Below are 14,193 nucleotides of genomic sequence, written 5' to 3'. Positions count from 1 at the left end.
GGACCACAAACTAGGTGGCTCAAATAACAGAAATTTGTTTTCTCACAGTTCTGGAGGCTGGAAGTCCAAGATTGAGGTGTCAGCAGGTTGGTCTCTTCTGAAGCCTTTCTCCTTGGCTGGCAGGTGGCCGTCCTCTCCCCGGGTCTTCACAGGGTCATCCCTCCATGTGTCTCTGAGTCCTCAGATCCCCTTCTTACAGGGACACTGGTTATATTGGATTAAGGCCCACCCTAGTGACCTCATTTTAATTACTTACCTCTTTAAAGGCCTCCCCAAAATCCCGTCACATTCTGAAGCAGTGGGTGTTAGGACTCCAGCATGAGTTCTGGGAGCCACAGTTCAGCCCTAACAATGTCTGTGAGTGGGGAGGCTGTTCTGTGGGTCCCTGTGGCCGCATGGTCGTAACCTGTGTGTCTGTCCGTCTGAGTGTCCGACCTTAGGGGCTCTGTCCTGCTAGTTTCTGGGGCAGGGCTCTGGCTCTCACCATGCCTTTCTCATGAGACCTCAACACATTCCGTGTCAACTCGACTGTGCTGTGGTCGACTGTTGCAGATTGTGAGTCACTCTGCAATCCAGGATATCGCAGGTCTGTGAGACTGGAGCCTGTGAGAATGTGATATGCTCACCCCTGGGTCCCTAGGAATAGGAGTCATAGCCTGTGATTTGAAATCTGCCGTCGACGGGCATGTGGCTGGAAGGCAGGATTTGAAAGGAGAGGGGCAGGAGCATATTAATTTGAGATTTGAAAGAAGACAGAGTGTTTACAAAAGCAGAGGAACAGCGGGCTAAGCATATGTTGGCATGACGGTGCGAGGACGGCAGCGAGGCTGGGCTGGCTCCAGTGTGCATTCTGTGGCATGTTGGCATCTTCAAAACTGTCACAGAACCAGATACAGAAGCAAAACAATGGGACTGAGGGAATCCGCTGGTGGGGGCTGGCGGAGGAGGAAGCAGCAGGCCGGGGAGGGAGGAGACCAAGAAGAGGCCTCCTTGTCTCAGCGCACAGCCGGCCCCTCCAGCACTGACTCGCTCTTGCCACCCCTCCCTTCCAGCCGAAACACCTGCGCACTGTCAGGCCCGGGGCAGTCGTGTGGCTGGGACCCTCGCTGGCAGCCCCCACTCAGATTGTGCTCAGTTCCTTACAGGACTCATCTCTGTTCCTCCCTACAAGCCTACAAGTGGCAGGGCCTGGGGGCAGTGATTATTATTCCCATTTAAGAGCTGAGGAAACTGAGACCCAGAGAGGCACAATGACCCGGTCGGGCTGTGACAGCCAGATCTGAACTGAGGTCTGTCTGTTTGCTCCCAGGATGCTGGGGGTGGTGCTTGGTTAAAAAGTGAATGAATTGAATTGAATCGAATGGTAAAATATTCCCTGTGCTTTCCCTCCAGGGCAGTCGCTAACCCACACCACCACATCACTGGCCTGTAATACATGGCATCTATCACTTTGATCTATTCTTTTTGGAAAACCAGTGGCAGATAAGACACCTGGACCCTGGTGGCTCCTGACCCAGGGAGCAGACTTCTTCTGGGGAAGAAGACAGGAAGGGGCTGGGCAGGACAGAGGTTCTGTCCTCAGCCCTTCTCCCCCTCAGCCCAGACACTAAGTTCCATCCTTGGTTTGGCTCAGCTTCAGACTTGGGTTTGAGTCCCAGCTCTGCCGAACACTGGCCTGTTCTTTTTCCTTTCTCTCCTGTTCTTACCTTACGTTTTCATCCCTCCCTTTATTTCATGGAACGGGCTTAAATGCATAGTTCTTTGAGGTTGTTCTTTCATTTCCAGGTCTTGGGATACAAATTGTCCCCTTGGTGGCACCCACTGGGTCTTTCTCTTAGTGGCTTAATTCCTTGTGTGCTTTGTAATTTTTGTCTATTAACTCACACTAAAGTGGGCCTGTTTTCCCTCCGTCTCCCGTGTGCCCGGGCTTGTGTCTTCAGAGCAGTTTGAATGTGGCGTCTACCGGGGAGCCAAGGTTTCCTCTGGGCCCGGATGAGAGTGCTGATTAATTCCTCGGGGCGAGTGCCCATGGCTCAGGCTTTACACTGCAGGGTGGGGCAGCCCTGGATTCCCGTTTGCTTTTTCCACTCCCGGCCCAGGTGAAGGGCAGGACGTGTAGCCTCTTTTGCAGACCAGCAGGAAAATTTTTCTACTCAAGTTCTAATAGGTCAAGCTGCTGTCCTTGTTTATTTGTAAAAGTCTGGTACCTTCTAATTTCTCCGATGGTGTCTTCTTCACGATCCAGCATGACCTAGACATGTCTTTGGGCCTAGCTCCTTTCTTCCCCTTCTAGTTCCCATGTTTATTCTATTTTCTTACCTAAGTCATAGTATGTAATGTCATTTGCATCCTGATTCTGTTGCCACACATTTCTTTGAGGGTCAAAGTCCCCATCTAACTGCGACTTTGGGCCCAAACTACAAGTTTTGATAAGGAGTGATTTCCGACCTGAGCATTCCAATGGCCATTACGATTCCATTTCTGACCTTTCATTGATTCACAAGTGTTTTGTTTACTTCCCAAGCTTTCCTTTTTCTTAATCTTTTGTCAGTTCTAACAGACTTTTTGAATGGATACTAACTAGAAAAAATAGCTAGAGAGGTGTCTGGAAATGGCTTATTTAAGTTGAATGCTTAAATAAATCAACAGCGCCGAATTATTCGTAGATAAGCCAGTTATGGAGTGGCCAGGTCAAATCCCTGCCCCAGGCCTGATGTAGCCAAGTCACTTGGGGCCCCAGCTCTACTAACACTGTTGGGGCCACCGACTGCTCATCGGAAAGACAGTGAAAATCCCAGGCAGAGTAGTTCTGTCCCTCTTTCCCTTGGCGAGAGCTTCTCTGTGGCTCCTGGCCTTATGCACGTAGCTCGGTTCCAGCCACTGCACTCACAGGGCCTGAGGCACCCAACCCATCCCCATCTCCCGTGAGCCCCTCGCTCACTGCGCCAACGCCAGGTTCCTCTTTGTCTGGCTCCTGGTGCCTCTTCTTTCTTGGCTTTGAACTCAACCGTGCATTTACATGTTTTGGTCATATTTTATCTAGTATTTTAATGTATATAGAGCAGGAAGGGGGATTTCCCATTTTGGCTGCTGTGGCCTAAATGTTTATGTTCCCCCCCATTCATATATTGAAACCTAATCACCAAAGTTACAGTGTAAGAAGGTGGGTCTTTAGGAGGTGATTAGGTCACGAGGGCTCTGCCATCGTGAATAGGATTGACACTCTTATAAAAGATGCCCCAGAGAGCTGCCGCCCCCTTCTGCCATGTGAGGACACAGTAAGAAGGCACCATCTATGAAGCAGAGAGCCCTTGCAAGACATCGGATCTGCTGGCACCTTGATCTTGGACTTCCCAGTCTCTAGGACTGTAAGAAATAAATGTCTATTGTTTAAAAATTACCAGTCTACGGTATTTTGTTATAGCAGCCTGAATGGACTGAGATATTGGCTCAGTGAACTACATTAATTAGAAGTCTTTGACACAATTAGCTATATTCCTTTGAGTAAGACACTTAGCTTCTTTGAACCTCAGTTTTTTCATGTATAAAATGAATAGATCCTATAACAGAAATATCTACAAAATAGATTGTTATAAGTATATGTAGACAGGTGTGCGAAGAGTTTAGCATATAACATCTACTAAGTGCCTGGGACATAGCAGGTGTAAATGATAGGTGCTATTATCATTTCTGCTCCTAATTTAAAATAAAGATCTGGGGCTCAGAGAGACTGAGTAACCTGCTTAAAGTCACACAGCTGGTCAGTGGTATAACCCCCAGATGTTTGAGTTTTCCCAGCCCAGGAGCCAGACATGTGAGAGGTCTTCAGAATGACCTGGGCCCCACACACTGTCTGAATACAACTTCATGAGAGACCCCAACTGAGAGCTGCTTAGCAGAACCCAGTCAACCCCCAGGTCGATGAGCACAGCAAATGGTTGCAGTCATTGTAAGCCACTGTTTGGGGAAGGCTTGCCACACAGCAATAGATAACAGGAATACTGTCCTGTTGCCTAGCAGGCATAGTTAACTCCTTTGCAGATGTGGAGAAGCAGAGAGGTGCACCATTTGTTCATTCAGCCACTCACTCAACAAATACATATCGAGCCCTACTGTGCCCCGGGCTCTTTGCTGGGCACTTGGGATTCAGTGGCAAACAAGACAGACAAGACAGGAAACAAACAGTTAAACAAAAAAGAAAACATCAGGTAGTGATCAGTAGTGATAAGTGCCAAGATTAAAATAAAACTTTACAGAATAGAATGACAAATGGGGGCTTTTCAATGTAGGGGATCGGGGAAGTTTGCTCTGAGGAGGTGGGTTTAAGTTGAGAAGAATATCAAGAACTATGATCTGGCGGCAGAACATTCCGGGTAGAAAGATTTGCTACTGCACACACCCAGCAGGGGCAATGAGGTTGCTGTGTGGGCATCCTTCAAGGGCCAACATGGCTAGAACAGGGTGGATGTGGGAGCAAAGGCCAGGAGAGGACGTCTGAGAGACAGGCAGGGGCCACAACACGGAGGGCTCTATAGGCCACAGAAAAGATTCTGAATTTTTTTTCTAAATGCAATGGGAAGGCACTGGTGGGTATTTTAGCAAGTAGTATATCAATCAGAATAGGATAGGCTCTGCTGCAGTAACACATAAGCCCTAAAATCTCACTGGCCTGCTCTGAGAGATATTTGTTTCTCTGCTATGTCTCAGTCTACCATGCATCTGCAGGATTTCTTCTAAATTGTAACACGAGCTTAGGCTGCCTCCATCTCATAACTCCATCATTCTGTATGTAGCTTCAGGGTCACCCTGAGCTTACCTACCTGGGGACAGGTAGAAGGGTGTCTTAGTCCATTTTTGTGTGGCTATAAAGGAATGCTTGAGGCTGGATAATGTATTAAAAAAACATGTTTGGCTCATGGCTCTGTAGGCTGTACAAGATGCATGGCACCAGCATCTGCTTCCGATGAGGGCTTCAGACTGCTTCCACTCGCGGTGGAAAGCAGACTGGAGCCATCGTGTGTAAAGATCACATGTCAAGAGAGAAAACAAGAGAGATGGAGGAAGGTGCCAGGCTCCTTTTAACTACCAGCTCTTGCAGGAGCTAATAGAGCAGGAACTCACTCACTCATGCATTACCTTGAGGACAGCACCAAGCTATTCATGGGGAATCTGCTCCCATGATCCAAACACCTCCCAGTAGGCACCACCTCCAACATGGGGGGTCACATTGCAACATGAGGTTTGCAGGGTCAAATATCCAAACTATAGTAAAGGGGAAGAGAGAACAGGGAAAGTGCTTCTGTTACTCACCCACCTTAGCCTGGCAGTAACGCATATCTCTTCTGCTCACATCCCATTGGCCAGACCTAGTCACATGGCAACCCAACTCCAAGGGGCTGGGAAATGTAGAGGAGCACACAGATACATTGGAAACCCCAACAGTCTCTACCACGGACCATAATACAATCTGATTTATATCATATTTCAATTGGCACTCTGGTTACAGTGTGGTACATGGCCCTAGAAAAACCCTGGAAATGTTCCTGCCCTGTAATTTTTATGACTTCCTGCCTGAGAATCCCAGTTTATTCCACGAATTCTCTTTTATTTATTTGTTTGTTTTGAGCATTATGTACAATTTGGACTTTATAGTATACATTTATATACATAGATATGTGTGTATATATATATATATATATATTTTTTTTTTTTTTTTTGAGACAGGGTCTCACTCTTTCCCAGGCTGGAGTGTAGTGGCAAGATCATAGCTCCTGCATTCAAGCTATCCACCTGCCTCATCCTCCCAAGAAGCTGGGACCATAAGTGGGCGCCACCACACCCGGCTAATTTCTCCTAGAGATAGGGGTCTCACTATGTTGCCCTGGCCTCAAGCCATCCTCCCGCCTTGGCCTCTCAAAGTGCTGGGATTACAGGCATGAGCCACTGCATCCAGCCCAACTTCATAGTATATTTGAATATCAGCAAATACAAATACTTTTGAGTATATATATATATGAGCCTGTATGTGGGTGTATATAATTTTTAATGGTAAATAGTTTTTTTAAATTATGATTTAAACCATTCAGGCTGCACTTTCTTCATGGTAGTGTTGACCTAAAAGGAAGATGCTGAGGCAAAATTAATATAGAGTTGACTTGGGCAGAGGTTGAGGACTGCAGCCTAGGACACTTCCGAGTTGCCGTGGGGAATGCTCCAGCCAGACTCTTTTATGCCTATGAGAGTTTAAGGGCATTTCTGTTACTGAAAACCAAATGGTCACCCAACACCATCTGAGTCTCCCTACAGACTGCGAACATCTTGAGGGCAAGACGGACTGTGTTCGTCTCTCTAAATCCAGAAGCCCGGCCAGGACTCCTGGTGAGAGAATGAAGAGACAACTGCCACCCATGGAATCAGGCCCCTGCCAATGCACTGTTCTCCAGGACTCTGGAAATCCTGTTCAAGAGTTTTGTAGGGTTAACCCCCAAACACTGGCTTGAGAGCCTGGCGCCTCCAACTCACATTTACCACAATGTGATTCAGGAAAGCCACTTGCTCTCTAAGCCCCAGTTTCTGTAGTTGTGATATAGAGATCACACTCCCTGCTCATGGGATCGATGTTGGTATTAAGGGAGATAATTTATGCAGAAGGATCTAGCCCAGTGCCTGCCACAGAGGAAATGCCCTGTGGATGGAAATTATCAGGATTCCTAACAGTTGCCATGGAAGACTGATATCATTCATTCACAAAATATTTGTTGAGCACCTACCATGTCCTAGAGTGGTAAGAGAGACAAGGCTTCTAAGGCACCTGCCCTTGTGAAGCTTACACTCTAAAGAAAAGGAAGTAGGTTTTTTGAATGCCTGCTTTGTACCAGCTCTCTGGGTCTCAGCCCCTCTCGATTAGGGAAGGTATTGAAAGAATCACAATTTGAGTCTGTCATCGTGCGGCACCTCAGTGTAATAAAAGCAGGTCTGCAATGTGCTTATGGCTTCTTAGTTTCAATAGCACTGTTTGTTGGTATTTTCTGTTTATTTCTCATATCCATCCAGTCAAGCTTTTGTGAAAGAGAGCCAGCTGCATTTACACACCTGTCCCACAAACATGTTAATCCCACCTGCCTGCTTTCTGCTCCTGCTAGCATCTGTGTTCAACCTGAGAGCACAGATCAGATCAAAACTGTGCAGATCAGGGAAAAGTTCTGTTTAGCCAGCAAGACTCATAACTGATGAGATTTTACCCTCACTCTTTCAAGGCAGAATCAATCTGTTCTAGTTCCCACAGATCAATACCAGAAAACAGCCCTAGGAGTAATGACGTATTTATTAATCGAGAGAGCCCTTACGGGGGGTCAAAGAGGGAAAAAGTGAGTGGTGGGGCTCTAAGCTTCAGGAAGCGGCCTGAGTTGGTCCTCGACCCGTGGGGGTAAGGCCTGATAAGCGTGAAGTCCTGCTCCGCATAGTCCCCCACACTTAACCCACCTCTCTCAGAACAAATATTGTTTGCAGCATTGATCACCCTCTGTGATCTTATCATGTCTGAAATGTACTGATAATTTTTTCCTGATTATAAAGGTCATATATGTTTATTATTAATTTTTTTTAAACCTTAATTGCCTTCTTTACTGATAATGGAATAATGATTTTTTTTTTTTATTGGTCTGGAAATACAGCCAGTCCCAGGAGGTGACTGCAATCCACAAAGCCAATTTCCCAGCTTCCTTTGCAATTAGGAGCAGCCATATGATCCACTTCTGGCCAATGAGATCATAGCAGGTCTGCTGGGGCAGTTTCTGGGAAAGCTTTTGGTCGGAGGCCATGACAGCTGAAGCCCGGGGAACACTCCTGTGCCCATGAGGCAACAAGCTTGCAGAGAAAAGACATCAAGCTGAGGAAATCAGAGAAAGGTAGATGGACGTGTGTTCTTAATGGCTTCATTTGCACATAACAGCAAGAGTGAAGATGACTGCTGGCCAGTGAGATAAATGCCTACTGTTAAGCTACTGTTGGTTGGGTTTTCTGTTATTTGCATCCATATTCCTAAGTGATGCAAATACATTAAAATAGAAAATGATAGTCTCTGTGTTCAGCATCCCCAAGACAGCTGTTGTTAAATAGTTTTTTACAAGTATTTGGGTATATATTTTTACAAGTATTTTATGCATATATGAATGGGTATATATTTTTACAAGTATTTTATGCATATATGAATACAGGTGGTCCCCAGGTTATGGACAAGATACATTCCTGAGAACATTTTTAGGTCAGATTTATGTGTGACTCAGCACATATATGGTAATAATAATAACAATATTATAATAGCTTGCATGTGTTATTAATAATACAGTGTAATACTGTAGTAATAATAATAATACTCCTGTATTGTAATAATAAGTTACAGAAACTATTGTGCTCTTCCTTTTAATTCAAACAAATAGGACATCAAAACAAACTCATACAAAAAGTTTAGATAGGAGATAGGAGAAATTTCATAAAAAGAATGCTAAAGATTAACACTCACTGAATGTTGCATCAATGTCTTGCTTACTAGAAAGGGCATTTTTGAGGCATGAAGGTAGCTGACCTTCATCGGAAGATGGACGATGATGGTGGTGCTGGAGAGGATGGAGTGGGTCCTGGAGAATCAGGATTTGATTCTGTGGCTGGAGGAGGGGAGCTTAGCACTGAAGATGGTGTCTTGAAAAAGGTATCTAGGGTTGTTTGCACAACCTTTTCCTTTTTTTCATCATAAATGGACTTGTAGCAGCTGATGTTCTCACTAACTGCACAGTAAGGCTGTGTATACTGCTCAGTGTTAGGATCTTGCTTCTCAAGCTTAGCAAATCCTGCTTCAATGAGACGAAAGCCTTCAGCTAATTCTTCTGTCAGAAACTTCCTTGGCTCTGGATCATCTGGTTCTTCATGTTTTTGTGTTTTTAGCAGCTGCTTCTGGGTCTATCTATGAGACTAGCCGTGAGCGTAAAGACGCTGTGCCAGCGTGCCACTTACACCGTGCGGGTTTGTTCATGCTCCAAAGAAACTAGTGCCCGAATTATTACTTTAATTATTTAATTATAAATTATCCTTATAGGGAAGCTTGGGAGCCCGTTCATAAGTATGGAACGTCATAAGTTGGGTTGTCTGTAACCCGGGGACTGCCTGCCTGTACATATAAGTGATCACAAATACATACAAAATTGATGGGCTCATATAATAAATGCATTCTGTTCCATAACCTGCTTTTTTTTAACTTAACAAAATACCATGATATATTTCTATGTCAGTATGGCTTTTTTTTTAATGACTCAATCTATTGCTGGACATTTAGGCTATGTCCAATATTTTCTCATTACAAGCAATGCTGAAATAATTATCCTTGAACATACATCTGTGTGCACTTGTCTGATTGTTTACTTTGGATAAATTATTAGACATGGACAAAGGGTAAGCAGATATTAAATGTTGACATACCAATCTATAAAATGTTTGCTGAGGGGCTAGTCTGTGTGACACATTTATGCTTCATGAACAAAACAGACATGTCCCCTGCCTGGGTGGAGCTTTTGGTCGAGTGGGGAAACTGACAGCTGAACAGGTTAACAAATAGTGGATAGTTACAAATTGTGATGAGTGATAAGCAGGAAATGAACTAATGCAGTATGGATGAAAACAACAGCGACCTAGGAGGTGACATGTAAGCTGAAAGTTTAAGGATGAAAAGAGCCCAGGCCCGGTTAAGACAGAAAGGAGTGCTCTAGGCATTCACCCAGAGAGGAAAGAGTTTTGACGTTCAAGGATCTAAAAGGAAGCCAGTGTGGTTAGAGCAGCGGAGAGGAGGATGGAGGGGTAGGCTAGGTCCAGACAGCATGGGACCTTGCAGGTCATGTTGGAGCATTTGAATTTTATATTATTGTATGGAAATTCATTGAAGGGCTGTAAGCAAGGGAGTGCCTGCTGCATTTTATTGTTATTATTTTTTGATCACTCTGGTTGCTATTTTCCATTGTTTGAGTGGGGCAAAGCCAGGAGACCAGTAAAGATGTTATCAGAGTGGTCTAGGCCAGATAATATGGTTTGGAGTAGGGTGTATGGGAATATACAAATTTGTGTATCCTATTTTTGTAGGAATATACAAATAGATCAATGGATAAAATGAATATTCCTATTATATAAAAATGTATAATATACAATGGATATAGCTATTTTTATATTAATAGCAATATTTGTTTAAAAATATACAAATATTACAATAGAGAAAAACAAAACACTTATGAATGAAACTTAATATATGATAAAAGTGTATATTCCTACACTAGTGGTCCCACAGTTTTATTTACTGAAGTTTTCACATTCTATTTTATTATCTGTTAGAGCAATATTCTCTCATCATTCTTCCATTTCAAAAAATTTCCTGGGTATTTCCCCATATTTACTTATCAAGTTAAGATAAGTATCAAGATAAGTTTCAAAATAATTGTGTCACGTTCCATCCCACCTCACCCCCAAATCATATTGGTTCTTTGACCTGGATTCCACTAAATTTATAAATTGAGTTGGGAAGATATGAAGTCTTTGCAACATTGATACTTCCTGCCCAGGGATTTGTTATATTTTTCAACTTATTAAGATCTTTAATGTCCTTCAATAAGGTTTTATAGTTTTCTTTCTATAGACCTTGCCATTTCTTGTTAAGCTTGTGCCCAGTATATGCCTTAGAATATTCATTGCTAATGTGAATATAATTTGTTTCTATCATCTTTCTAAATGTAAATCACTGGTATTTAGTGTTGCATTTGGGGGATTCTATAAGTATTATAATACCTGCCTCCCTCTTCCGAGTTTGGAGCAAACTGAGTCACACAAACAGGAAAGAAACATAGTTGACTGGAAAGTAAAGCTTTTGATGTATAGCTAAGTGGGCTTGTTATATTTTTCCCTGAATTGGGTAGGTTTATTTCTATAGTTGAAGGTAATGCAGGACAATGGTATCTCTCTGCTCCCGAAAAGGTTCACTTATCACACACGGACAGCATATGAAAATATTTGTTCTCTGCAACCAGCCAAATCCAAAAACAGAACTCAGAAGCATCTATTCTTGTTCAATTATTAATACTTCTCCCAAACTCACTAATCACTTTCTCTAAATCACTCTTCCTCAGAGTGGAGAGAGGCCAGGAGTCTTATTCTAATGGAAGTCCCTCTATATGGAAAAGGAGGCTTCTCCCTTAACATTTAAGAAAGACTTTGACTTTAGTGCTTATCTTATAATTGACTACCTTACCAAAGCCTCTAAGATTTTTAGTTGATTCTTTTTGATTTTTATTTTTTGGGAAACACTGACATCAAGAGCAAATGACAATTTTATCTTTTCCTTTCCAATATTTGTATTTCTCATTTATTTTTCTTACCTTATTGCATTGGCTTTAGGCTATAGCAATTATAGCAGGTATCCTTTTGTTTCTTAAATGAATATCTTTAGTGCTTCACCATTAAATATGTTTGTTGATGGCTTCTGATAAACTTTGTCTTGTTAAGAAGTTTAAACTTCCTAGTTTATGAAGAGTTTTTAGAAATTTATAAGTCATTGGTTTTTGAAGTTTATCAAATGCTTTTAAAGCATCTATTCTATTGATAATGTCCTCTGATTTATTTTCCTTTAACAATGCAATGAATTTATGTATTCCCTAACAGAATTTTCTTTGCATTTCTAAAATAAATCTTGCTTGATCATGGTGGGTTTTTACTTACTTTATACCAAACTAGATTCAAATTGCTAAAACTTTATTTACTAATTTCACAACTACTATTACTTAAGTGAGTTGGTCTATAGCAGAGATTAATCATTGAGCTTTGAAAAGGTGGTCCTGGCTCAGATGAATTTGGGAAATGCCAGGTTAAACAAATGAAACAAGTTTCTTTACCCCCAGACTTCACAGAGACCTTAATATGTTGACTTAGTGTGATTCTCCGAAAGGTAGACTGCAAATGGTATGCAGCACTTTCTCAAGTTATTTGACTATAGAACCCCTTTTTCAAAAAACACATATTAAATTCTCTGGAGAATAGTGTTCTATACTAGTTATCTGCAGTTCTCCTTTTTGGTGTTATCTCTGTTGGATTTTGGTATCAGGGTTACGCTAAAGGTGGGGAATGAAATGAAAATTTTTTGTGTCTCTCTCTCTCTCTGTTTTGTTTTTTTTTTTGCAATGTAACAGTTTAAATAACCCAGGGATTGTTTGTCCCCTGATGGTATGATAGAACTTGCTGTAAAATCATCTGAACCAGTGGCATTTCTGAGTGATAAAGATGTTTGGAATGCACATATCTGCATGGCTTCCCCACAGGATGTTTTCCCCCACAGCCAATTCTGCTTGGCACCCTTTTCTATAGGATCAAACACTTATTTTGGAAAAGCCTAGGATGTGTGAAAACAAGACTCCATGCATTAGAAAACTGATGTTGATCGCCTTTGTATATGGTCCTCAGCTCCTAAATGCTCCAGCCTCTTGGCAAGAATCCTTTCAAATGGCACACTCGCCTCTGCCTGGGGTGCCTGGCTGGGCTTCGTTAAGGGTGCAGGGTTTGCTCCTGCCTTTTCTACTAGTCACTCTAGCTAAGGGTCATGCTCTGGACCCCCTCCTCATCCAGCTTCATTTAACCTCTGCTTGGGCTTGTACTTTCCCCAAGTACTGCAGGGTAGGATTCCTACCCAGCATAAGGGGAGGCCAAGAATTGCTAGGAGATTGGGGTTAGTCTGAGATGCTAGCTGAGCTCACCTTAGGTCAGCTTGGGCGGTGAGAAGAGCTGAGGGATTCTGAGGTTCAGGAAAGCCTAGAAAGACTGGGTGGGCGGGGTGTCCCTAGGAGAGGCCAACTTTCAGCCTGCGGGCCGGGGGGCTTCCAGGGACCTGCGGCCGAGTTGAGGGCTGGTCTAGGATGCAGTGAGGCCTAGGAGAGCTCAGCGGGCTGAGGGTCCCTGGGAAAGACCAGTCTGGGGGCGGGGATAATCGATGCCCCAGGCTCCAGAGGCCGGGGACTCCCGGGGGATTGAGGCTGGCCGGGGGTCGCCTGCCGGCGCGGTGAGGCCCGGGTCGCGACGGGGCCCTGCGTGGGGCTGACGGGCCGGGCCGCGGGGGAGGCCGGCGGAGGCGGGGTGCCGGCCGGGGCGGCGGCGCGGGCTCCGGGCGCCAGGGCTCCCGCTCCCTCCTCCCGCCCGAGCCAGCCTCGGCCTCCGGGCGCTTCCCGCGGAGCCAGCAGCGGAGCCGGGAGGCCGGAGTCCGCCCGCGGAGGGAGCCGCCGCCGCCGTTGCCGCCGCCGCCGCCAGGCCGCGCCCCGCCCCTCCTGCCGCCGCCGCCGCCGCCGCCGCCGCTCCCCGGTGAGGCTCGCGCTCGAGCTGCGGCGCCGGCTCCCGCCGCCTGGGCCCCGGGCCCGGCCCCTCCCGCGCCGCCCGGGCGATGAGAAGCTGCTTCTGCGTGAGACGGAGCCGGGACCCGCCGCCGCCGCAGCCGCCGCCGCCCCAGCGGGAAACAGTTAAGTGAGGCCGGGGCTGGCGGGGCGCCGCGGAGGCTCGGCCGGCCGGCCTGCAGCCCCGGGGCGGGCGCGGGCCCCGGGCCGAGGGGCTGGCGGACGGGAGGAGCTGGGCCGCGCCGAGGCCTGCGGGCTCCGTGCCCGGCACGCCCCGGGGACAGGCCCGGGCGGCCTCTGCCGAGCCCAGAGCGTGCTGCGGCTTCCGTGCCGCGTTTGGCCTTGCGGCGGGAGGCGGGGGGAGCTGGGGGACGCCAGTGCAGGCAGCGCCCCCAGGGCCGGCCAGGTGAGGGGCTCCTAAAGCCATCTCTGCCCGTGTGAGAGGCGAGTTGGCCCACCTGTGCCGAGGCCGCAGCGGCCACCTGGGCACAGGCTCGGGACAGTCGCTTGACCGGCCAGGCCTGGGGTCCAGCTCTCTGTGGTCATGTGGGTGAGACCAGAGTGCACCTGACCCCCTGGCATCACCTGGGGTGTCGCCACTTCTGTGACCTGTACATAGCAGAGAGGACACCCAAACCCCAGGGCACCTGTCTGCAAGGTGAGATGAGACTCAGAGTATTCACCTGGGAGGGATGGCGGGCATGTAGGTGAGCACCCTGCAGTGACTCCAGCACCCAGGAGGCACAAGGGACAGAGGCTGGGACAGAGCTGTGGCTTGGCATCAGGGGAC

At 46.1% G+C, this 14,193-nt stretch overlaps 1 protein-coding gene across 4 annotated transcripts in view; it reads left to right on the top strand.

Moving 5' to 3' along the window:
- Positions 1–13,378: 13,378 nt before the first annotated feature.
- MVB12B (multivesicular body subunit 12B) overlaps positions 13,379–14,193 on the top strand; it is a 158,888-nt gene continuing 158,073 nt past the window's right edge. For 2 of the 4 annotated variants that reach the window (XM_045562329.1, XM_045562330.1), the window contains exon 1: positions 13,428–13,528. In XM_045562329.1, the coding sequence (XP_045418285.1) occupies positions 13,454–13,528 (75 nt within the window). In that variant the 5' untranslated portion in view covers positions 13,428–13,453. Of the gene's footprint in view, positions 13,529–13,994; positions 14,062–14,193 lie in introns of those variants that run through there. The other 2 variants (XM_045562326.1, XM_045562331.1) reach the window with 2 other exon arrangements.

The sequence above is a fragment of the Lemur catta genome, chromosome 10, assembly GCF_020740605.2.
Source record: "Lemur catta isolate mLemCat1 chromosome 10, mLemCat1.pri, whole genome shotgun sequence".
Lineage (NCBI taxonomy): Eukaryota > Metazoa > Chordata > Mammalia > Primates > Lemuridae > Lemur > Lemur catta.
This window is presented reverse-complemented; position numbering and strand designations above follow the sequence as displayed.